Source organism: Rhinatrema bivittatum, chromosome 2 (genome assembly GCF_901001135.1).
Source record: "Rhinatrema bivittatum chromosome 2, aRhiBiv1.1, whole genome shotgun sequence".
Taxonomy (NCBI): Eukaryota; Metazoa; Chordata; class Amphibia; order Gymnophiona; family Rhinatrematidae; genus Rhinatrema; species Rhinatrema bivittatum.
Genome location: NC_042616.1, coordinates 416528380 through 416554595, shown reverse-complemented (window position 1 = coordinate 416554595; position 26216 = coordinate 416528380). Strand labels below are relative to the sequence as shown.

The following is a 26216-nucleotide window of genomic DNA, read 5'->3' as shown; positions in this document are numbered from 1 at the left end:
AAAGTGGATCAAGCTGGGAAGGGGAGAAAGGATTGAGGACTTAGCACACAACACAGAAACACAAGCACACACACACACACAGGGAGGATAACTTTGAAACATGTGCACGCGCGTGCCCATATGTGTGTGTAAATGGGCGCGCACAATTTTACTTTAGTTTTGTATAACACGGGAGGTAATTTTCATAGGAGTCACATGCATAAATGTAACATACTATCATAGCAATTTTCAAAAGCACTTGCGTAAAGTGCACCTGCACGAGTAAATCTTATGGCACATTTGGTAGCAATTTTCCAAAGCCCACTTAAATGGGTAAAGTGCATTTACAGGTGTAAAACCCAATTTTAAGCATGTAAATGCTTTTTTAAATCAGGATCTTTGTGCGTTTCACATATGCATGTATTATAAAATATCCAAATGTTTGCTATACAAAATGCACGTGTATATAGGCCTACACGCAAATACATATGATACATTGAAACCACGGTATTTCAATATATTGAACGTGTGGACTTTGTCCACCTGTTTTAAACATATATGTGCAAAAGTAAACGAAGACTTACTCACAAAACTCCCTATTTGCGTGCGCAACTCGGCCAGTTTTACAGCCTGCACACATTGAGAAAATTACCAGTTTTACCTATTAGTCCACCAGTTCGCCCAGTCCTTGTTGTCCAGCCTGAACTCCCCCTAGTTTACCTAGACCTGTCCCCCCAGTCAATACTACACAATAGGCACATTTATTATCACTTATGCGAGACAATTAGCAGCATTGTCTCGCATTAGCAGCATTGTGTGTGCAAATTTCTTTTCGTTTGAGCAACAATTTGTTTAAACCTCCAGTTTTTTCAGCGCTAGTATTAGTGTTTCATTTCTGTATATAGCACAAAGAAAAATGTATGTGAGCGACCATGTAAAATCTGTGAACGATGCTCTGAAATGTATGAGCAATCACACACATGCTCAGCTTAGAGGAAACTATGTTTAGCAGATGAAAAAATACACAAGCAAGTTGGAAAACGTACATGGGTGTGTGTCTTTTAAAATAGGAACTTACGTGTGCATGTGCTGGCCCCACCTCAGTACGGCTGTAGGCCGCTCCTTTTTTTACACACATATATTCGCGCGCAAAAGCGCGCATACGTGCGGCTTTTCTAAAACACGGAATACGCGCATATCGATTACTCATACATGCATATGCTAATTTTTGCACACATAACACTTTTAAAATTCACCTTTTAATGTGAAGACAGTCTTTAGACACGGAGTTCATCCTTCCACTCTTGAGAGGGAAGGGTCTATGTGCGTACTGCACTGTGAAATCTTTGAAAACTCAAATCCCGTCATTTGTGATGGGCATTCTTCTAGTTTATAATAGAATCCGTTTTTGTGTGTGTTCTTTTCTTGAATTTTTTCCTCAACATGCTTTTAGATCAAATTTAGAACCTTCCCCCAACCCCATGCATTCCCTTTTCCCTGTCTTCTCCGCAGTGCCCAGTTTTCTCTAGCAGGCGTTTATCTATTATAGAGGGGAAGACCCAAGACCCAGCCCCATAGAAACATCATTGGCAGCCTTTTTTGTCACTTTACTTTTCTCTCACCCTTCCTGCAAAAAATTCAAGGCTGTCTGTGACTGAGCGGATAAGGTGCAGTCCTTCTTTAGGTTTCATCCAGTGCCACTTTAACACTTGCCAGCTGATGTTTGCCACAGTTGGTTGCCCATCACTCTGTCTTGCAGAAGGCTGCGATTGTTGTTTTTGATCAACAGAGATCCCCTGTGTTGATTAAATTTAATTCCTGTCCCTCATACCTTTTGCTTTTCCAGTGTTGAAGCTGTTGAAAATGGCAACAGGGATGAGGGCGTTACTGGACACTGTAGTCCAGGCTCTTCCACAGGTAAGAGAAATGGGCATTCTTTATTTATTTTTTTTTCTGTCAGAATCTGTGACTGCTTATATTCCCTTTAAGGCCACGCTCACTGTTGTTTTCCATCAGGCAGTTATCAGGAAACTATCACATATGGATAGTATTTGCCATGTTTTGAGTTTTTTCCCCAAGCATAATTATTTGTTTTATACCTTTCCAGGCAGAGAATTCAAGGCATGTTACAGACAACAGTGGATTGTATGACTTCAAAATCCTTGATATAGAAGGTTACTTTAGTTACATAACAGCATATAGTTCTAATGTTACAAAATAGGAGTATAGAGGTCGATATTCAAAGCTGTTTAGACAGATAACTCTCAAGTTATCGTCTAAAGGCAAGTTTTGGAATATTGAGCTACTTGTCTGGCTAGATTTTAGCCAGATAAGTCAATATCCAGCTAAAACCTAGCCAGATTTTTTTTTAAATAGGCATTCGGGGGGGTTTAAGGGCGGAGTTAAGCTATCCAGCTAACTTATCCGATTTTTAGCTAAAGCTGGCTAAGTTAGCCAGATAACTTTAGACCTGCTTCAGAGTAGGTCTAAAGTTATCTGGCATTGTGTGGCCGGATAATCAACCACTTAAATGGTTATCCTCAAAAGATATCTAGTTAAGTGGCACTCCCGTAGGAAAAAAAACCTTCACCATGGGCTTCCCAACTCAATTCCCATTCCTCTAACTCAAATTTAACAAACCCCTGCTGGCCAAGGTCCCTCGCCCCGAAACTCCTAAACCAAAATTTCAGCACTGGCCAAACCCACCCTCCCTGCTAAATACTAAAAAAAAATATTACTTCCTTGCTACGCCCCCCCCCCCCCCATGCCGCTACCCTACCTCAGAAGCCCTCCCACCCACCTAGTACCTGAATCATGGCCCCATTTTGAAACCCGAGATTGCAGAACAATGTGATCCCAGGCGCTTCCTGCGTTACTCTGGTAATAGAGCTGGAAGCATAGGCTATCAGCAGAAATACTCAGGGCTGGGAATACAGAATATAGGCGGTCACAAGGATAGTATGAGGATCGAGTATGAGGTTTCAGGTTAAAATGATAGGAATAGGCAAATAACCTCCTTAGGAGCAGTTTGGTGAGATAATTGTTCTTAGTACATCTTATTCATCGACCATTGTAGACTAGATGTTGATAGTGGAGGTGTTAACACCATAAGAATTTATAAACAAAGGTCTTGTGAGTTATATACAAAGATTTGACATCATAATGATCTGTACCCATATTTGGGAGCTATCTAGAAGGATTGTAGTGTGACTTCTGTCATCTCAGGTCTGTCAGCAGTTGTTGTACGCTGGTGTCGAGTCACTAATAATGCATGTGTCACTAGGAACTGGCAAATGCTGTTCCAAAGAGCCAGGTTTTCACCAGTATCTTGAAGGATGACTAATCTGGAGCAAGCTTAGGGGCAGATCTTTAAACCTGCGCGCGGGCATAGATTTTATAACATGCACGCACTGCAGCTCGCATGTTATAAAATCCAGGGTCGGCGCACGCAAGGGGGTGCACAATTGTGCAACTTGCGCGCGCCGAGCCGCGTAGCCTTCCTCCGTTCCCTACGATTTCAGAGCGGCCTCGGAGGGAGCTTTCCTTCCGCCCCCCCCCCCCACACCTTCCCCTCCCTTTCCCTATCTAACCCACCCCCCCCCAGCCCTATCTAAAACCCCGTCCTTACCTTTATCGGGAAAGTTACTCCTGCCCAACTTGCTGCTGGCGTGCCATCCCCCAGCACGGTGGCTGTTCCGGAGGCCTCGGTCCCGTCCCCAGGCGCGCACTGCAGCTGTTCCGGAGGCCTCGGTCCCGTCCCCAGGCCGGCACCCCGCCCCCGGCCCCGCCCCCTGAATGCCCCTTTTTCGAAGCCCCGGGACATACGCGCGTCCCGGAGCTTGCGCGCACCGCCGAGCCCATGCGAGATAGGCTCGGCGCGCGCAGGGGCTGCTTGGGGCAGCTTTTCGGGGGTTACGCGCATAACCCTTTGAAAATCTGCCCTTTAATGTGGAGTGGTAGTGAGTTCCAGAGTGCTGGTACTGAGCCTGCTGTTCCCCAGAGAAATGCTTCCAGTGCCAGAAAAAGCCAAAGTTTGTATTGCTGACTTTGAGGAGAGCATGTTTGGAATTTTTTTTCCCTGCAGAGACTTTCACTACTCTTGTCAGCTCTGTCCTGCAGTTTGTGGGGGTAATTTTGTAACTGCCCGCATTGTGCTTAATTCCTGGTCTGTTTTTAACTGGTACATACTTTATGTGCTTTGTTGATTGTTGTTATTGCTTTTGTTTGGATTCTTTGTATACTGCTTTGCCTGGTTTTTATTTAAGACCGAGAAAGAGGTTAATAAGAATAGCAGTTAAATAAATAAATAAAATGCATTGGTTCGAAGTCTGCAGGTTATCTTTTATTTGCTGACTTTACCATAATTTCACATTTTGTGAAATGATGCATGTACTTTGACTTTGAAAATCACCCAGGAAAACAGCCTGCACATGTATACACCTGCTAATTTTGTGGGTAGCTTTTCAGAGAGACGTACGTTCATGCTTTTCAGAATTCAGAAGGCTGCAAACCCCTCCTCCATCCTGTGCCCGGGACCACCTCTCCTCACTGCGGGGGAAAGTTGTGTATATTGTGGCACTTACCTGCCTACGTTTACTCTTCCACAGAGAGGGGAGTTTTTTAAAAAGCCCCTTTTCTCTGGTAAAGCAGTGCTCTTACCTGTGGGAATGGTTTGGAAGATCACCCTCCTTATGTACAACTAAAATGGATCAAATTATATCTTTGGCCTGTTTTTCATTTGGGGATGGAGGGATTGCTCTTACTGCGAAGGATACCTCCTTTACATGGTGACTCCACCTCCCCGCCCCCCCCCCCCCCATGAAAAAAATAGGCCAAAATACAATTTCATCCATTTTAGTGGTACATAGGAAGTGCGGGAGAGAGAGATGACAAGAATAGAGCAGTACCACTTTTCAATTATTACATATGGGAGTAATTGTCAAAAGGATTTATGGGCATAAAAGTAGCATAGAAATGTTCAAAAGCTCATTTACACCCGTAAAACCCAGTTTTAAGCACGTAAATCATTTTGAAAATTACCCCCATAATTTATAAAAAAAATCTGCATAGAATATATGATGATTTAATACTTTCAAATGTTACATATTCTGATCTAAAGTGAAAATGTAAACATTGATTTTTCTATTTTGGTTGTCCTTAACTTTTTTTTCAGGACTGGTACTGTTCTTGATCGCTTTTCTGCTTTCATATTGTCAGTCATCTCCTCCTTTTTCTGGTTCTCTTTTCTATTTTCAAATACATTTCTTTGATCAACCACTAGATTTTATTGTAAGAAGTGCATTTGTCTTTCCCTCACCCTTTGAGGCAGTGAACATGAACTCAGCAACATCCTCAGCCCCAGGAGTAGAAACCTGACCTGAGGTTTGAACCCAGATCTCTCCCTTGGTGGTATAGAGTGATAGACCTTGGTACTTGCCATGCTTAACCATGATGGCAAGAAGTATGATGTTGTGATGGTGTGATGCCTCAGTAGCAGTACTGTGTTCTACCATGTGAGAGAGGCGTGTTCAGTTTTTGAGCCTGCTTTTGCTTCTCAGGCCAGCTGGGGATGCTGCAGATACAGTATTCATAGCCTCCTGGTAGATGGAGGGGGAAGAAAGGAGTTTTCTGCCATTGCACAGTGATGGCACCTAATAGACAGACTCACAGTATATGGCCCCCTGGCTAAGGACTATCACTATGATGGCCATGCTAGATGGGCGAGAGAATAGGGGTAAATATGATTGAAAAGGTAAGTAATTCTGAACAAAGGCTCATGGCACTGTAGAGCTAGTCGAGGCTGGTTCATATTTGGCTAGAAACCTATAGGAGCAAGAGGAACCTGCCAGAACAAAAACAAAGCATGAAATCAGAAGGTATCACAATACCAACCATGTAGGTTTAGATGAAGATGTCTGCAGAAAAGGAACAATTGGTCCACCCAATCTACCCATTCCTTATCGTTCCCCAGATCAGTCCAGACACATCAATCCAGCTGCATGAGGTTTCCTCCCCTACCAGCAGATGGAGACAGAGAATTTTCCTTTTGTGTTTACCTGCTGTGTGGTCACAGGTCTTAATCTATGGTCTTCTCCCTCTTCCAGTTACTGTGTCTTTCCCAAACATGCTTGTATTCTGTCAATTTTGGCTCCTACCACCTCCATAGGAAGTCTGTTCCAGGTGCCCATCCCCCTCTCAGTGAAAAAAATATTTTTTCACATTCCTTTTGAACTTCGTTCATTACAGCTTCATATGATGACCCTTTCTCCTTGAGCCTTATATTCTATGAAAAACATTGTTTTCTGGTACTTAATTCTATCATATCACCTCTTTTCTTTCTTCTAGAAAGTACATTTTTAGCTCCTTCAGTCTTTCTGTGTATGGTTTATAGTGCAGGCCTGGCACCATTTTGGTGCCAGGCCTTTGAATTGCTTCTACCTTGTCAGTGTCCATTTATAGACATGGTGCTCATAAATGAATGCAGTTCTCAAGGTGAGGTAGTACTAGAGACCTGCAGAAAGGTAATATTATTTCACTTACTTCTGTCTTTCTCTTTATGTACCCAAGTATCCTATTAGCTTCCCCAATTGCCTATCTTTGCTCGAGCGCCCTCTGTCTGCCTCCATTCCATTGGCGCCCGAGTTTCCAGGACATTATCCAGTCCAGAGTAAGACTGTATCATCCCTCATCTGCTGTCTCTGGGCTGAACCAACTCTTGCTTCGACTACACACAGAAGCCCATCTAAGTCCTGCCGACCCTGGCACCCAAAGGCTCAATCCGTGGGGAACGAGGGCTGGTATAGGTGAAGCTCCAGCGGCCTCTGTCTATCAGCCCACTCCGCCTGCCGACAGTGAGGACCCGTAGGTCCTTACCTACGGGTTGCGTCAACCCCACCTCGGCCCAAAGGTCCACCTTCTGGCGCAACACAGCAATGGAGATGGCTTTGACAACACGGCATTATGCGTGATTGTTCAAAGATTTCCTCCTTGTGTGTTTGCAATCAGCAGCTGGCACTTTGGTTATTGCAACTCTATTTTTTAAAGACAAAACCTGACAGACAATAAATTAGGGACTGCATCACAAAAAAATATCCTTGTTTAAAACAGTGTAGAAATGTTTAAAAATATGCACAGAAAGGGGCTCCCCTTCAAATCTCCCTACTCAAACAAATTCCTAGAAAATGTTTGCCAAATACTCACTTCCAGAAATATATGCAAAGCCAATAATAGCTTCTCCCTTACCTTCCACTTTCTGCAGTCCTGTGTGCTTGCTTCTGTACCCGGTGTTTGGTTTTCTAATGGAGGCCTCCTTAACTTTTTGTAGAAGACTTCTTTTGAGTTCACGTTCTTCCTCCCTTTTTTCAGCTTCAGAATGAAAATCTGTTTTTTTTTGGCAATGCCATTACAGCTCTTATCTCCTAACCACCACAAAATAAACCATTATTTATTTGTTTGTTTCATTGATTATTTTTTTATTTAGCAAATTTCAGATTCCACCTTTAGCAATACCCACTATTCTAGGTGGATAACAGTGATCAAACATTGAAGATTTTGACAATACAAGTCAAACAATATCAAATAAAATAATATTAAATAACAGCTCTTCAAATTGCTCTGCCTGTAAAATAAACTAAAAATCTCATTACCAATGAATATAATATGGCAATTATGTGGTTGTGGGTGTTCTACTTATCATGCTTAATTGTATTTTTGTACAGGGGGGTGGGAGGGTAGGAATGGGGATTTCTTTATAGTGGGGAAATAGATTGTTCCTGTTTCTGTATCTACTACTGAGCAGGGATTGGGAAGTGTCCACCGAATACCCTACATTTTGTTGTAACGTATTTTTGCAATAAAAAAGATTTGAACATACAAATCTCAACAGCAAATAGCTTCAAATTCTACCCACAGTCTTATCTATCTGTCTTCTTTTTCTTCCTTTATTTGCCAGTCTCTTTTTTTTTTTTTTTATTTCCCCTTATTTCTCTTTTGTCAATGTTTCCTTCTCCATCGGTCAGACTCAACCTGCCACACTCGGGATGTGAGTTATGTGATCATTGTTGACGTTCCCAACAATCCCAGGCAGAGCCTGGGGAGAAATGTCACCTCAAACTAGACTAATTGCAGGATTTCCTAGGGCTCAGAATGCTGCTGCTCTGAGAATGAGATTGGCATGTGATAGCACACAAACATTTGGTTAACAAGCTACGAGTCTGTGCAAGAAAGGATTTCTTGATGGATAAGCAGCCTGCACAACAGCCTGATGTCTCCCTGAGCTTCAAGAGATGAGCAGAATTGAAGGAGTAATGCATCAGAATGGTACTGCCGATCTGAGATCACAGCACTGCTCTTTTGAGAATGATTGCAGTTGACTGCTGGTTTTCTATGATTTGAAACTGCTCTGGCATGGCTATACTGGGTGAGCCCAATTGCAGTGAATTTTAAAGGGCTTGCCTAGGACATGCGGTGGAATGGAGGTTGGTGGCACTGCAATAATCTTTAACCTACCTTTAGTGGGGATCCCTATCTTCTGCTAAGAAGGAAGTTCATGTAATTCTAGTGACAAGGTGCCACATAAACCACTTTCCGCCTCTGGAGGCTGTTGAATCTTCATCACTCCCGAAAGAAATGAATCATCAACCTTTTCCACCAATCTGTCTGTCCAAAGGCATAATCATTTTCACAGAGTAGAATGATCGTGGTTAAAACCTCATGTGAAGGCCAACCATGGTCCTGAAATTCAGTCTAATGAAATTCACCAGCACCTGATCCTTGGCCATCGTAAAATGTACAGATCTTTTCCAAAAGCACATTATTAACACTTGTCCTTCTCTTTACGTATTTATTTCTTTTGATCCAGCAGTTTCCTCCTGCTTCTTTGACTTCCAACTTGGTTGAAACCAGGGTTGGGATATGGTGCTACAAGCCTTTATTTGAAACTACCTGGGGATTTCCCCCCCCCCCCCCATTTTTATATTCCCTCCCAATTTACTTAGCCCAGACATTGCAGCAACAGTCCATGACCAGGGACCATGCCCCAGGGCTCCTTTCAGAATCCTGAAATCATGGGCCCTAAATCCATTGCACAATGTCTGGGATGCCATAACCCCTCTCTTCCCTCCCACAAGGGGCAGCGAGTGTTGCCTCTGTGGCATCCTCAGGGAGCAGAAGGCCTGAGCCAAAAATCAAACAGGCTTCTCCAAATGACAGTACATAATACTGCCATTGAGCCTCCAGGCTGGCCTTCCTTCCCTTTAATAAAAGCAAAAGTAAAAACTTGGAAATCACTACAAAGTCTATGCACATGAATGATTTTGACTAACTTGTTAGATGCGAGCCTTTGAGGTATATTTTGGGGGCAATTTTCAAAAGTCCACCAAGTTGCAAAGTACACATGTACCTTGTGGATGATTTTCAAAGGGAATCTACTAGGGATGTGAATCGTGTCCTCGATCGTCTTAACGATCGATTTCGGCTGGGAGGGGGAGGGAATCGTATTGTTGCCATTTAGGGGGGTAAAATATCGTGAAAAATCGTTAAAAATCGTTAAAAATCGAAAAATCGAAAAATCGAAAAACCGGCACATTAAAACCCCCTAAAACCCACCCCCGACCCTTTAAATTAAATCCCCCACCCAAATAACTTAAATAACCTGCGGGTCCAGCGGCGGTCCGGAACGGCAGCGGTCCGGAACGGGCTCCTGCTCCTGAATCTTGTTGTCTTCAGCCGGCGCCATTTTCCAAAATGGCGCCGAAAAATGGCGGCGGCCATAGACGAAAAAGATTGGACGGCAGGAGGTCCTTCCGGACCCCCGCTGGACTTTTGGCAAGTCTCGTGGGGGTCAGGAGGCCCTCCACAAGCTGGCCAAAAGTTCCTGGAGGTCCAGCGGGGGTCAGGGAGCGATTTCCCGCCGCGAATCGTTTTCGTACGGAAAATGGCGCCGGCAGGAGATCGACTGCAGGAGGTCGTTCAGCGAGGCGCCGGAACCCTCGCTGAACGACCTCCTGCAGTCGATCTCCTGCCGGCGCCATTTTCCGTACGAAAACGATTCGCGGCGGGAAATCGCTCCCTGACCCCCGCTGGACCTCCAGGAACTTTTGGCCAGCTTGTGGGGGGCCTCCTGACCCCCACGAGACTTGCCAAAAGTCCAGCGGGGGTCCGGAAGGACCTCCTGCCGTCCAATCTTTTTCGTCTATGGCCGCCGCCATTTTTTCGGCGCCATTTTGGAAAATGGCGCCGGCTGAAGACGACAAGATTCAGGAGCAGGAGCCCGTTCCGGACCGCTGCCGTTCCGGACCGCCGCTGGACCCGCAGGTGATTTAAGTTATTGGGGGGGGGGGGGGGTTCGGGAGGGGGGGGGATTTAATTTAAAGGGTCGGGGGTGGGTTTTAGGGGGTTTTAGTGTGCCGGCTCACGATTCTAACGATTTATAACGATAAATCGTTAGAATCTGTATTGTATTGTGTTCCATAACGGTTTTAAGACGATATTAAAATTATCGGACGATAATTTTAATCGTCCTAAAACGATTCACATCCCTAGAATCTACCTAGGCAGGCTCTCTTTGAAAATGAGCTGCATGTGCACAAATCGTGTGCATACTCTGCACTTGCTATTTCTGTGAATGGCCAATCAGGGGTAAAACAGCAAGCGTGTGAATGAAATGCATATATTCTGCTTTCCTCCCCCGACCTAAACTTACTGTCTAGATCACCACTATTTGACCTAGCTACAAGTATAAGCACAGTGCAGATGTGCATGTTTGTTAAGTTGCTTTGAAGGGAACATTAGTCAACCAGAGCAATCTGCCCAGGTAAATACTAATTTACCTGAGCCATTAATATTACTAGTTATTAATTTAATCAAATTTAACATAACACCCGTCTGTCAAAAGGACAGCATAACATAAACAACAAAAAAGACAAAATGCTATGCAAACAAACAATATATAAAACAAACAAATGAAACAAAAATAAACCTGCTGCATAACAACAAACAATACAACATGGTCTCAAAAGGACATCATCAAATGCTTTAAAGATCATACATCAAATATGCAGCAAGAAAAATAGAACAAAAATAAAACCAAGAAGAAAACATATCATAAAAGTTAATAAAAGATACATGTAAAGAAAAAACAACAAAAAAAAAAGGCAAAAGGATAAAGTCATAAAGCATCAATCAAACACTAGCATCTTAAACACAAATATTCAGGGAAAAGCTTGAGAGAAAGGGAAGGTCTTAACTAATTTCCTGAATACAAAATAATTGATGCATAAAAAAAGACTTGAAGGTCAGCTTATTCCAGGTACAAGGTGCAATACATGTTAGAGCACACTTCCTGGTGCTAGTCAACCAGACCTTTTAAGGGAGAGTTCTTCTAGAGCTCCCATAGAAGAGCATAACTGACATTTTGAGTGTAGGGAGTTAACAGATTTTGTAAGTGAGATGCACCAGTGCCATGCAAAGCTCTAAAAGCTAAGCAAACAATTTTAAATTGTAAGTGATAAGAGTCAGGCAACCAGTGAAGGTTTGTGAAGATAGGCATTATTTTTTGCTTGGTGCATGTTCCATACGCAACTATACAGATAGCTTAACGCAATCTTCTCCTTCACAGAAGAGGAGGCTGCTGCTTCAGCTCCAAACTTTATTAGAAGGTAAAACAGATAAAGAATCTTACTCTGAATAAACTGGAGAAAAGACCTACCGAAACAGTCTGGGTCACAGAAATAAAGGCAAGTAAAAAGAGGCTGCTTCTGCAGGGCTAAGACAGAACAGCTGCTGAGGCCCACAGGCCAAGCAGACCTGGCTGGACACATGAGGAAAATCCCACAGGTTTCCCTGCATTCAAGTCATAGGGTAACCCTTCAGAGCCAGCTGCCACTGAAAACAGCAGAAACATTGAATGTGAAGGCCAATCATTAGTTGGCAGTATAACAGAATGAATTTCATGGGTAACATGATAAGTAAGGCATTGCAGTAGTCAAGTGGCATGGTAATGAGAACATATATAATTTTAACAAAGTCCTTTCTACACAAACAGGGACAATGCTGTTTCAAGACTTGAAGGTGGAGACAAAACACAACTTACAAATACCGTTGAAGTTGTCCTCTTTGTAGACAGTTTGTTTTCAGGAAATAGAACATTAAGGGTGGAGCCAGATTTCTACTCAGCATGTTCCAGTGTTCCACCTCACAATCAAATGATAGTACATTCAGGATCCTTAGAGGTTGTGAAAGGAGAATGGAAGTATCAGTGTGCCTTATAGATATACTGTATGGTTCTTAAATTCAGGCAAAATAATGTATTCAAACGCATAAATAAATGAAATTGCTTTTTTTTTTTTTTTTTTTAAAGGGTTGGCATTTCTTTTGGAAAGACATGAAAACTATGTAACTCTCCTAGTCAGTTTGGAAGGCTTCTAAGTAAGAATGCTTCCTTCTTCCTAACAGCAATTTCAATGATAAACTTGCCCTATATCTGATATAGAGTTCTACAGCTGGTGTATATCACAATTTTAAAAAGTCATATATGTGAAAATATGTCAGAAAACTCTGTTATTTTGATTACTGGTGGGATCCAAACAGCATTCTGGCTTCTTGCTCAGTGCATGCACCTGAGGGATTATGGGCACCATCATGAGCATCTGTGCCATACTCCCATGGCATGGGGTTGCTAAGCAGGGCCTGGTGGCCATATTTGTATTTTCCAGCCATTAGGTGAAATAATGTAGTTAGTATGTTAGTCCACTTTAATTCATAGATATTTACCATCTCCGTGAACAAATAATTAAAGAAAAAAGATTTTGGTGGCTCCAAGTCTGCTTGTAGTGATGAAGTATCCACTTAAGCTGGAAAGTAAGAAAGTGAAAGAGGTCCAAGATCCTTTTCAGCTTGCCTACAATGAAAAAGCCACGAAGAATCTTGCAGTGATGGACTAAGAGTACAGATGGTCTGCATGTTGAAAATGTGTGGTGAAACATTTCCAGATACAATTCATTTTCTTTTCATTTTTCTCTTTTTTTTTTTTTTTTTCCGTCTGCTAACTTTCTCCTGGTCTTTTAGGCTTTTTCACATAGGCCTAGATTCATCATTTTGCAATTCATTTCGTGAGAATAGTGCCGGCGATTGATTAAAAAAAAAAAAAAAAAGTCGGGGGCATGGTTATTTTCCAGGTATAGTCACAGAAATCAGAAGCAAACCACCTCTCAGAATAATCAACAATAGAAATAAACAGAGAGGGGAAAGGATCAAAGTCCAAATTACATAAAACAATCCTTTACAATCCACCTTCAGTGGAGATTTTAGGTGATTTGTACCATGTTCTGTCTACCTAGCTTGATCAAGCTACTCTTCTTTCACCTTCCATCCCTCCAAATCACATAAAATCTTCACTGAAGGTAACTGTACTGTTTGCACGCATGACTGTGCATGTTAAACTGCCCCCTAAAACCCAACTCACCCCCCACAAACCTCACCCAGAGTTCATAATGCCCCCTCTTATAGTGGTATAAGAAAATTCAGAAATCAATGGTCCTCCATAAAGGCTCTTTCTCCCTCTCCCTCTCCCCCTCCTCTTCCCTGTCCCCTCCTCCTCCCTCCCTCCCAAAATGGGATTTCTGATGAATCCCATTTTGACCATAACACACAACTATTGCAGGCATAATGCCTTAAATCCCATGACAGTGTGTGTTATGGTATCGCATGCAATGTTAAACAGCTCTCATTTCCATTTACTCCTCCCACTTGAATACATTTTTCAAATTTGCATGTGCATTTTGCGATGCGATATATTTATCACATGCGTTTTGGCATTATCGCGGGCGTTAGGGCCCTAACACCTGTGATAATGCCCTGACGCAATTTGATGAATTCCCCTGTTAATTAGAATCTTCCCCAGCTGGGGCTATAGCACTGTGAACCTTAATAAGTAAGCTGCATGGGGTTTTCCCCTTATTTATATGCCCACTCTTTCAGCTGGAGGTGTGGACTGCCATTCCCTCTGGAACCCTGCACAAATGTGCTCTTGAACCACTCTACAGATGTAGTTTTCAGCAGTGCCTGGCACTCCTTCTCTCCTAGGACCTATGAACATTGTCTCTGTGGTATTCCTAGCCCCCTACCAGCCCAAGCAATATTTGTTCAGTTCAGCAAATGTCTGGTAGCCCTCTAAAAATGCCAAGTTATAGTAAGAACTGTGTTGGGGCCCCTCTGTATGGACACATTCTAGTTGATGGCGTCCAGGAACATATCCAGCAATCTCGGGCCATGCTATATCCATTTTGCTGCCATTTTCAGCACAACAAGTGGGCAATTTATGTTGTTCATGCTTGGCATGCATCAAAAGTAAATGAAGACTGGGCCTGAGGTTGGTGGAGCAAGGGCCGAGTGTGCCCTTGTCAACATTTTCAGCCGTCATCAAATAACTCAGCAGATCAGGCCAGGCTCAAATTTCTCAGTGAAAAGTAAGGGATCTGAGCTTTTTTTCTGTTTTTGGTTTAAATGGTAAGGAGCATGTGCTATGTATTCACCCAGGTGTAGCTTTGAATAGGAAAAAAGCTGAGAAAATGCTGTCCTTGAGTCCCCCTGCAGCTTAGGTTGCTTTTGGTGTCGTGGTATCTCCTGAAAGCTGCTTGTCCTGTGCCGATGAAGGTACAAGGCATTCTGTGCCCTTACGGGCCCTGCCCTGTCTGGTGTGAACTCATTGCTTATCTGTTCTTCCTTTTGGTTTTAGGTAGGGAACCTTGGCCTTCTTTTCATGCTCCTCTTCTTTATCTACGCTGCTCTAGGAGTGGAGCTCTTCGGCAAATTGGGTAAGTTTTAGGGATGACTTCATGATTCTTGGGAAAGGGTGTGGGGCTGGTTGTGTGGACCGAGAAATTGAGTAGACATGACACTTCTAATAACCGAAAACGAAAGAATCTGCAAATGCTTTCCTTCCTTTTGCTGAAAGGGCCATTTGATTCTTTGATTTTGAGCAGTTAGTGACTGTAGCTAATTCCATTTGTGTCACCAGAACTGTGGTAATTTTAACTAATTCCTTTTCTGTGATTGAGGCTAAGAACTAGAAGTATTGGAGTCTAAGCTGTGTGGGAGGATATTAACTGTAAATATACATGCAACACGTGGGTGGGGAACCGATAACTTTACTCAATTCCATTTTTCCTAATTAACTTTTCCAACCTTGTTTTTCTTCCTTCCAATCTATTATCGGCCAGAAAGTCATTCTCCAAGAGAGGCTGACTAAAGGCTTCTTATCTCTTAATTCTTTAACCTTTTATGTTCTGCACCTAAGAATTCTTTGAATTATACCAGTGCTTGAGAGCTAAGAGAAGGATACAAAATATTTTTATGGGGCTATATTTATTTAATTGTGACTTTTATATACCGCACCATCCAAAATTCTAGGCATTTAATGGGGGGGGGGGGGGGGATTTTAAAAAATGGGAGAAGGTCAGATGGGAAGAGTGAAAGCTATTTTTTGCAGTTCCTCATTTGTTACAGGCTCGTAGTGAAATTTGAAATATTTTGGACAACAGAATCATGCTAAAAAGTTAAAAAGAAAGAAAGAAAAGAACCCTGACAATTCTACAATTATTTTCATTACTTTTTCACAGAATAACTTTGGTGGGATTTACTGAGAACAGAATTAACTGGAGGTTATAAACATGTTACACGTAAGGGTTGATTTTAAAAGCAGCGCGCGCGTGGTTCCCGGCGCACACATGGGCTTGCAGATTTTATAACTTCCCTACCCCCCACCTAACCTTCCTCCCTCTTCCCCTCTCCTCTCCTCCTCACCCCCTAAACCTAACCTAACTGTCCCTAAATTTTTTATTTTAATACTTATTACTCGTCTGGAGCAGAAGTAATATCCGCGCGCTGGCCAGCTGTCAGCACACGCTTCCCCGGGACAGCATCGAATGGCGCTGACCCGGCCTGCCCCACTCCTCCCCGTCCAGACGACGCCCCCCTCCCCAGCCCACCCCTTTCTTTGGGCCTGGCACTTCTGCGCGTAACGGGGGTTACGTGCGTGGCCGGGCCTGTTGTAAAAGAGTGCGGCACGCGCAAGGTCCGGCCACACGCGTAACCCCTGTAATTTGCGTGCCTGTGCGTAACCCCTGTAATTTGCGTGCCTGTCCCTTTTAAAATCGGGCCGATAGGGAGGGTAATTTTCAGACTGCCTGCACAGGGCTAAGGTCTGCTGATACTTTGTCCAAATAGTCCCAGAGGACTTATGCACATAAGTCTGCTTTGAACATTTGTGGGTGTCCCCAGTACACATACAGGTATAAATTCCGGTGGGTAGATTTAGGCACATACCTTTGAAATAGAAAACATGCAGGTAAATCCTTCCCTCCCCCTTCTGCCCCACAATGCCTCTTGCGAGTACATGTAAAAGTCAATGTGTAATCGAGTTACATGCATGCTTTTCCACTCACTGGCCCCTGCTTGAATTTCTAAAGGTGGTTTATGTGCATAAACCGGGTTTGTGAAAATCAAGCTCTTAGGGGGCAATTTGGAGTAGCTCACATTGCTGCAAGGTAACTCGTGCACACCTTGCAGTATGCACAGAATTTCCCTGATCCTTTGCACCTGTCATTTCTGTGGGAGAGGTAAAATTGCATGTGTAATTTTGAAAATCTAATCTATGAGTGTAACTCTCTTCTGACCTAAATACACCCCCAGGAATGCCACCTTTGTAACCTTTTAGCTGCTGTGAGGTGGACAAGTTTCAACCAGGGCAATCAATCCAAGTAAATCCCTTTGAATACTGTCCCCTTAGGGACCTCGCCTGGCTGCAGTTCTGTGCTGTTCACCCTGGGAGAACAGAGAGTGTGCCTAGGAATGCTGTAGACAGAGTAAGATGCTGGCAGCTTATTGGGATGTACGGTTTGGTGGGGGTTATATTTAATCAGAGTCTACCTGCTGTCAGTGATGAACTCAGAATCCACATCTTAAATCTGTTTTTATTTACTGGGGTCCAGTTGTTTGTGGAACATTTCTAGCCATCAGGTATTACCAAAAAATTATTTTGTTAGAATTTCTGAATTTATGTATTTTTTTTTTAACTGATTGACTATGTTCCTTATTACGCATTTAGTCTAGTTTCCTATGGGGAAACTGATCTTATAAGATCACTGTGCCTGTGTGTCGGTTCCCCCGTATTAACCTTTGAACCATTCTTCTAGCTCTGAGTGCTCAATAAACTTTAGCTAACACTTTTCATGTGCCCTCAATGCCCTCAACCCTTAGAATTTCCTCTTGTTTTTATTTCCTAAAGGGAAAGAGATCAGTTCAGTTGAGATCTCAGGAAAGTCAGAGCACATTATAATGTCAATGAGTCTTTTCAAAGCTGCCCTGCCATTGGTGGACATCTGCCTTGCAATTGGTTAGTACCTGTGGTCACCAGCTGACTCCATTTCCTGCCAAATTTCTGTAGATGTGGTTGGTTCTAGGCTACTAGTAAGGTGCCCTAAACTTCTCCCTCAATTTCTCACTTAAACTCTGCTTTTGGTGGTTTTTGAGATTATAGTGTTACAGAAGAGGATGGTATTGTTGGGGCTTTTTTTAATCTATCCCTTTAAGTAAATGTATGGAGAGATGACTTCTAGGGGGAGTGTGCCCTGTGTAAATGTAAGGTAGAGTGGGAGTATGTGATTCTTGAGGTGATTTTGCTTGATTTTCTTTGAAAAGATTCAGAGCATGATTACTGAAGGTGCTTTTGAGAGACCCTCTAGGCCTGTGCGTAGTTCCAGGTCAGCAGGGCCATCGGTTATTATGAGTGCTGGTGTGCCAAGGTAGTGCTCCTAGGCATTTGCCAAAGAGGCACCTGGGAGGAGGCAGGGACACTAACTGCATTATCAGAAATCCTTTGGTGTTCTCTGGAAAATTTGTCATGTGAAGAAGGCAGTAATTGATGTGAACACTATTGATTTTATGTGAGAAGAATGACTAATGCACCAGGAGTTGTAGTAGAAGAGATATGGATCTTGATACATAAAAAATGCTGTTGTTGCAGTTATCTCTCCTCTCGAATCCTGTGACTCATCCTTTTGTGATTTTGATTGTTCATTGACTGCTGGTACCCCAGAAGAATACATTTTATAATTTTGGAGGTCGATATTCAAAAGCCATTCAGACCGGTAACTGCAATTGGCTAAACCAGCATATATAAAGACCTATCCAGCTAAATTCTAACCAGATAAGTCAGGGGCATTCTGGGGAGGAGAGCAGTTAGCCACATAAGTTAACCAGCTAACTCTGATATTTGGAGTTAGCTAGTTAATTTATCCAACTACCTCTGGTCGAGCTGCTGACCTCTCCTAAAGTTAGCCGGATAAACATATCCGGCTAACTTTAAGATAGCCGGGTGTACGCTGAAGAAACACAGTTAGTTAGCTGGATAAGTTTATGTGGCTAACTAGCCAAGACACTCAACAGCTGAATATTGCCCCCTTGAAGTATAAATCATTGTGTGAGTCCCTGATTGAAAAATCCCTGAGTTGTAGATTTGAGGTTTGGGAATCTACTAATGCATGGTAAAAGAGAAGATGGAAGATTTTGTGAAGGGATGTAGTCTGATGGTCTCAGAGGGGAAAAGTTTAAGTTTGGTAATTGCCCTGTCCAGCAGTAAGCAAATATGTCTGTCCAATCCACCTTCTACCTGACCATTGTGTATTCTTTAAACCCACAGAGCTGGTGCCAGAACCACAAAAAAAAAAAAAACAACCAACATCAATCCTCTTATTTTATGTGTCCCAAGCTGGGGGTTACAGGGAGAAAAACGTCTTCTGTTGTATTTACTAAACATGAATTCCATAATGAACATTTTTATAACCATGTGCAAATTTCTATAATCAAACAGGGAAACTAGGCATCATAAAATGTTCACGCATCTCCATGTTAATGTTATGTTTAAAAAAAAAAAGAAAAGTAGTGAGAGAGAGCCTTTTGAGCCCTGGATTGGAGTTATGCTAAAACAGCTAAGGAGACATTTTACAACAGCCCACCTAAATTATGCAGTAAAATCAAGCCGAAATCAAACCAATTTTCAAAGCAGACTTAGACACATAAAATCAGCTTTGAAAATTACCCCAGCCAATCTATCTTTCTTCACATAATTGCACCTGCTATTATGTGTGCAGGCAAGTTTCAGAAAAATTTATCAGCATACTTGTTAAAAATCCTAAAGTACGTGTGAAAGTCCAGAACCCCTCCCCAGCCCTACCTCCTGGAATACCCCTGCACAGGCCAGGTAAAGTTAGACGTAAACAGGTAGCATGAATATTAGTTTACCCACATATCACATGGGCAATTGTGAAAAAGTCCATTTCTTCAAGCAAAAATGCATTTTTGCCCATGGAAATGAATTTGAAAATTACCCTGTTTATGTAGAAGTAAAGCCCAGTACCGGTTTATTGGACTAAATACATTTCTGAGTGGCTTTGAAGGGTTAAACTCCATAGGTTAGTGCAAAACGCACTGGGAATATAACTTTTGAAAGCTAGCTGGAAATATATTGTTGGTCCAGCAAAATATATCACCTGCAGTTTGTTTGACCTTTAATTCTACATGTCTAAGTGGACTAAACTTAATCAAGATGAAACAGACTAAGGAGAAAGTGCAAGCTTAATGTCTCTGTTCTAAGGGACAAGGAGAGTTAGAGACAGAAAGAGAGACGGATGTGAACAGGAAAATTAAAGATAAGTTAATAACTTATGTTCCAGGAATAAAGCAATAAAAAGTTAACCATATTAATTCAAATATTCTAGACTGTGAAAGATTTTTTTTTCATATGATGCTAATTTGCTGAGTTCCAAAGGTAATGCACCAGTCACCAGTGTTTGGGCTATATCATTCTTTCTTTCCAACGTCTTAACAGCTCTTTACAGTAATTGCAGCAAGTACCAATCAGTTTGGAAAATCCAGTCCGCTTATCAAATGCACCAACAGCGTCTAACACTTACGGAGTCAGTGTTCTGTTGATTAAGAAAATTCATTAATGCCCATTAAAGGTCTAGTTTGACATCAGAAATGGAAACGCGGTAGTTGTAGGAGAGTAGTAGCCTGACAACGATGTTATTGTATTCTTTGAATAAGACAATCAGAAGTGTGATGATCAGACATAAAAAAATCAATTTTGGTAATCGAGTGAATGAAAAGTAGTTCGGCTGTTTAGTTTCTTATTAATGTCCCTCTTCTTTCTCACTAATATGTGTGTCTTGATAATATATATGTACTGTATGTATCTGTGTGTGTATGTTGTCCCTTTTTTCTGATTTACTATGAGGCAAGGAATACACCTTCTGGAGCTGGTAAGGACAGGCAAACTCAGAACCAGCCCTGGTGGTTAATCAGCACAGGGGGGAAGCAAATGCTTTTGGGACCTAGAAGATGGGTAGGGCAGTTGCTCAATTAAAACTCTTCAAACACAGACTTGCCATTCTTTTTAGGGTTTTTTTTTTACTTTATATTTATTGATTTACAATATCATCTACAAAGTATCCACTTTGTATAGAATCTTGATAGAATAAAAAAAAAACCCCCACATCAACAAAGTATCGCATTAAAGTAAAATAATATCTATCACATTAATCCACAAAGCTGATGAAAGGAGGTAGAACCTTAGGAGAAAAAAAGGAAACAATACAAATAAAAAAAAACAACTCACCTTAGCATGAATTTTAACCTGCATTATCCTTATCTGTTCTCTAAGTAGATACCATATTAGAAGGACCAGATGTTAAGAACAATTTCCTTGAATCTATGAAAAATTTTAACTGCTCTGGATTAAAAAACACAAAGCAATCATTATTGAGTTTAACAATGCATTTACATGGATATCTCAGCAAAATAGAAGCGCCTAAGGCCCGCGTTTCCTGGTGCAAGGTCAGAAAACCCTTTCTCCTTTCTTGCATAGCTCTCGATAAGTCACCAAAAATCCTGACATTTTGACCCTTGAAAGCATATTTAAGTGACAAAAGTCATTTGTTCATAATAAAACAGAGATTACTTTCAGGAAAAAAAAGGAAATTAACCTTGTTGCTTTATCAGATATTTAATATTCAGAAGATTCCAAGAAGGCTGTAAGTTCTTAATTAAGTTGGTTCTTGATTCGGCTGAGAAGTTGCTAAGAAAAAACCTTATTAAACAATGGAAGATGTTCAGAAGAAATAGAGAGAGCTTCCATAAGATATCTATGCAAGGTAACTAGTGGTTGTTCACCAACCACTCTGGTAAAATTAAGAAAACATAGGTTTAAATATTTGTCTATTTTCAATGAACTCTACCTGTCTTAGAAATTAATAATCATTCCTGAATAAGAGAACATGTACAGCTTTTATAGATGTAATTTCATTTTCCAAGGACTCAAGCCTTCCTGAAAGCTTCTGTCATTTAGAAGTATGATCCATAACTAAAGAATACAACTTGCTAGAAATTTCATAGTGTACTTAGAAAAAGCAGCCCCAAATTGAACCAAAAGGACCCACAGGGAATCCATAGTTATCATAGCTGGCTTCTTAGGGAGAAAGCCAGGATTCACAGAACACAAGATATGCCATATTGGGTCAGACCAAGGGTCCATGCAGTATCCTGTGTCCAACAGTGGCCAATCCAAGTCATAAGAACCTGGCAAGTATCCAGACATTAAATAGATCCCAAGTTATTATTCCTTATTGATTAATAGCAGTTTATGGACTTCTCCTCTAGGAACTTATCAAACCTTTTTTATGTTTAAGTATTTTTATTGATTTTTTAAAAATACAAATATAACAAATTGCTAGTAATGGTGAGTTCTTATCCACCACCCAGGAATACATTACAGAAAATCAAAGAGAAAGAACATTATTATAAAAGATACAGGGTACATTTTTACATGTCTCCCCCCTCCTTTCCCATTCCCTCCCCCCTCCTTTCCCATTCCCTCCCCCAATCCACACGTGCTATCCTTCAAACTGATACAGGTGCTGTTCGAAACCAGTGGATTCTTATCATTCTATAGGCAAATCGTTGACAATCCTACTGCGAACTGCATGTGGTAATGATTGTAAGTACATATCCCAAACCTTCAAAAAAGTAGACTTGTTATTCGAGAGATCACAATTAACAACACATTTCTCCATGATACACAAATGAGTAATAGTAGGCATTTCTGGCATCAACCATATTTGCAGAATTGCTTTTTTTGCAAGTAAAAGCACCTTTTTGCACCATAAACACACAAACCTGGTATGAAAAGACATCTTACTTAGGTTGTCAAACAAAATAATGTCTGCAGACAAAGGTAATCGGGACTGTGTAATAGAGAAGACATAAAAAAGAAAAATTCACCAAAAGTTTTGGATCCAAATGCGTGCCCAAAACTGATGGCTAAGCTTCCTATTGTGTTCCCACATTTTAGACTTAAGTCCGATGTAGACAAGTGCATGTCCTTGGCCCATTTCTGAGAGACATAAAATCATGTTAAAAAATTATATTGAGTCTCTTTCAGGACCATTTTACTATTTAGCTGTTTAATTCTTTTAAAACAGCTGATATAGGCTGTAGCAGTTAGATCAATGGTCAATTCATTCTTCCAGCAATCCCTTTGGGATAGATATTTCCGCGGTTTACGGATTTTTTTTTCAAAAAACTACAGAACTCCGAAATAGTATGGCGAGAGGGATCTTCCTGATCAAAAAGTTCTAAAATGAAACACAGATTCTCCAGCAGTAGCTTTTGCTTACTTAAAGAACCGGCATAATGTCGCGCCTGTAGATATGCAAAATAATCACGTTGCTCTATCTAAAAAGTATTTTATGATTCCTGAAAACTAACCATTTGAACATCATCCCCAAAGAAGTGCTACACTGTCTGGAGGCCAAAAGATACCCATTTTATAAAAATCTGAGATTGTACACTTGGTAGGAAACTCAGGTTACCTACAACCGGGACACAGTGAGAAATTGTATAGTTTAGTTTCAACTGCTTACAGAGCCATCTCTAAGTTTTCAATAGCAGGCATATTATTACACTGTGTTGTATATGGGCTGGGATTTCGGAGTTGTAGCTATACAACAGAAATCTGAGATTTAGTGGATATACTAGTTCTTGCTCCATCTTCCAGGGTTATACAACTTTGTATTCAGTAACCATTCTCTTACATTACAAAGCAATTAGGAAATATTGTACTACCTCAAATTTGCCAAACCTATTCCTCCCCATCACCTCCCCATTCCTCCCCATCACCTCCCCATCACCTCCAATCAATAGGGTGGCAGGCGCATATTCTAGTAAAATTGTATAAATTTTCACAAAAAAGGTGTTATCATAAATACAAATTGCACAGCACTATGGGTCGTCTATACAGCACACCCACCACAGCCACATACCTCCCTTCTGAATCTTCAATAATTCTAGTTGCCTGAAAAGGTATTCTTTTCCCCACTAACAGGTACAATTTAAAAGGAACGCATGTGCTTCCATAAACGTGCATATTGGGCACATGAGCAAAAATATGCTTAATTTAGTATTGTGTGTACAAGTACATGCAGTAGAAGAGGCAAGCAATGGAACAGGGTGATTGGTTAGTGTGATCAGAACAGCTTTCATAGATAAAGGTAAAGGAGACCATATCAAATCATTTATCTGACTCAGCAAACAAATGCCTATATGAATTAGAATTTATAGGACTGGAAAATGCTACAAAATGCTTGGAATGTAGTGACTAATAAAAACTGCATTAATTCAGACTTTATCATTAACTTGCAAATCTAAATAGTGGCATCTGCAAATATGTTTATAACTAGATATTGACTAGGTATATCATAAAAATATTTTTGTTATGACAGTTAGTTATTATATGTCATTTAAAGGTACTTTGCCTCATAAAACCAAGGAAAACAGCATCTAGGTAAGGCCACCCCCTATAGAACAAGAAAAATATAAAGAGAAGATCAGGCAAAAATATAAAGAGAAGATCAGGCATATTCCTTCTAAAACAAAGTCAAGAAATATGTCAATCATAACAGTGAGGAAACCATACTAATAGAAAGCATATTTCAAAAAGATGACAAATAGAATGCCACCTAAAATTAAGAAGAATGAGGATAAAAAAAACTTTAAACATTTCCCCCAAATCTATCAAATATTTCAAAACAGCAGACATATCAAATACTCAGTAATTATACCTAATAAGGATTTTAAAAAAAATCCCTTTCCCACCCTCTCCATACCTGGAAACTTTTCATTTCCAGTCACCTTGAAATTATAGACTCACTCTCTCCCAGGCATACACACAAGCAGGATCCTAATCTCTCTCACAGTCACACACACACAAGTAGGCTTACACTCTCTCTCTCACAGGCACACACATAAGCAGACTCCCAGTCTTCTCTCTTTTTCACTGGCACACATACAAGCGGGCTCCCAATCTCTCTCTCTCTCACACAGACACACACACAAGCAGACTCCCATTATCTCTCTCTCTCTCTCTCACAAAGGGACACACACAAAAGTAGGTTCCCAAGCTCTGTTTCTCACACAAACAGGCTCACAATCTCTGTCTTTCACAGGCAGATGCATAAACAGGCTGCCAGTCTCTGTCTTACAGGTACACAGACAAGCAGACTCCCAATCTCTCTCTCTCTTTCACAGGCACACACAGAAGCAGGCTCCCAATCTTTGTCTCACAGGCACACATCCAAATACACAATTTTACCTTTGAAGCTTCAGCATGTCTTCTTTTTCAGCGCTGCTGCCTGGGCTCCAGCAGGTGCTGCTATGTCTTCTTTTCTTCTTTTTCAGCCTCTCTGCCTGGGCTTCGGTGGGCGCTGCTCTCAGGTGTCTTATTTTTCAGCCCCACTGGCTGGGCTCTGGTGGTTGCCATTGCCTGGTCTCTATGTCTCTCCTCACTGGCGGGGGGTGAGAGGAACCCCACCAGCATGCCAAAAAACAGGGCCTCTTCTTGATGATAATGTCAAACAGGGCCTCTTCTTGATGATAATGTCAAGTAGGGCCTCTTCTTGATGATAATGTCAAGTAGTAATGTCAAACAGGGCCTCTTCTTGATGATAATGTTAAGTAGGCAGGTTGGTGCATCGGTGGGTTGCACATAATGGAGAGTGTGCAAGAGATAGGCCACAGATTTAAAAATTGTAAGGGCCGGATTTGGCCCACAGGCCTTGCTTTGCCCTCGTCCTATGCAAGGCCAAAACTTCAGCCTCAGCCTAGGCCTCATCAGTGGATTCTCCCAGAATGGGTAAATGGGGGCTGGGGAGCATCCTGGCCCCAGCATTTTTGTGGGTAGGAGGAACGGGAGGCCCCATTTCTTTTTTTTTTAAATATGTTTTTGGAGGGGGGGGGTTTGTTTATTTCATTTTCTAAACTAAAGAGAATGAAATAAATATTAAATGAAATGAAATTCTTGAAAAAAAAAAACCCACACCAATAATAAATGAAAAACAAAGCAAAATGTTTATCCCTGTGCACCCTTAAAAATCAATAACACTTGTACATGTCACTGCCCTACATCATTCTCAGACTTTAATCTTCTTCCCCACCATATGCCCTTCTTAATAGCTTCCTTCCCCTACTTTCAATATTTTTTTGAAAACCATTTTCTTTTGGAGTAGTTGATTTAGTACAATAAAGTGTTAAAGGGTGGGGAATTTACGAGTTATGGTAATTGTTACAACAAGTCCCTACCATTAGCGGGGAGTGAGATTAGTTCTTCTTAATAGCTCAGCATTCAGTAAATTTCTGAGTCTTAGACAATCCTGTTCTTGTCCCAGCCAGAAGGGTAGCTTATTCCACATAATAGGAGCTGCAATGGAAAATGCCCTTGATAGAAGATAATGAGCTGTGGAGAGGCAGCCGGTGGATAGAGAGAGACATACACATGGAGGAAAAATAATAAATGATAAAGAAATGAGAGGAAAACCAGAAAATAAGTTTTAAAAGAAAATGTAATCCACCCCGGTGTGCCTGTCTTGCACAGGTGGGGGCCATAAAATAATTTGTTTCTCTTTGGGGCTGGAACCACTCACCAGCTGATTCTTTCACAATCTCTCTTACTTCCAGGGCCGGATCCTTTGTAGGTGGTGATTGGGGGGGGGGGGTATATTGACTTCCAGAGCTTAATGTGACAGGGGTGATCTTTTTACACATCCCTTTTTCCTTTGTGTTCCCTTGGGAGAGGGCACTTGTCCTCAAAGTGGGTGCAGTGAGTGCAAAAAAAAAAAATACACGGAAGT

General features: G+C 41.5%; 1 protein-coding gene across 1 annotated transcript in view; it reads left to right on the top strand.

Annotated features, from left to right (window-relative positions):
• CACNA1I (calcium voltage-gated channel subunit alpha1 I) overlaps positions 1-26216 on the top strand; it is a 592517-nt gene that overhangs the window by 504813 nt on the left and 61488 nt on the right. The window contains 2 exon segments of the mRNA XM_029587119.1: positions 1826-1896; positions 14714-14792. Coding sequence (XP_029442979.1) covers positions 1826-1896; positions 14714-14792 — 150 coding nt within the window.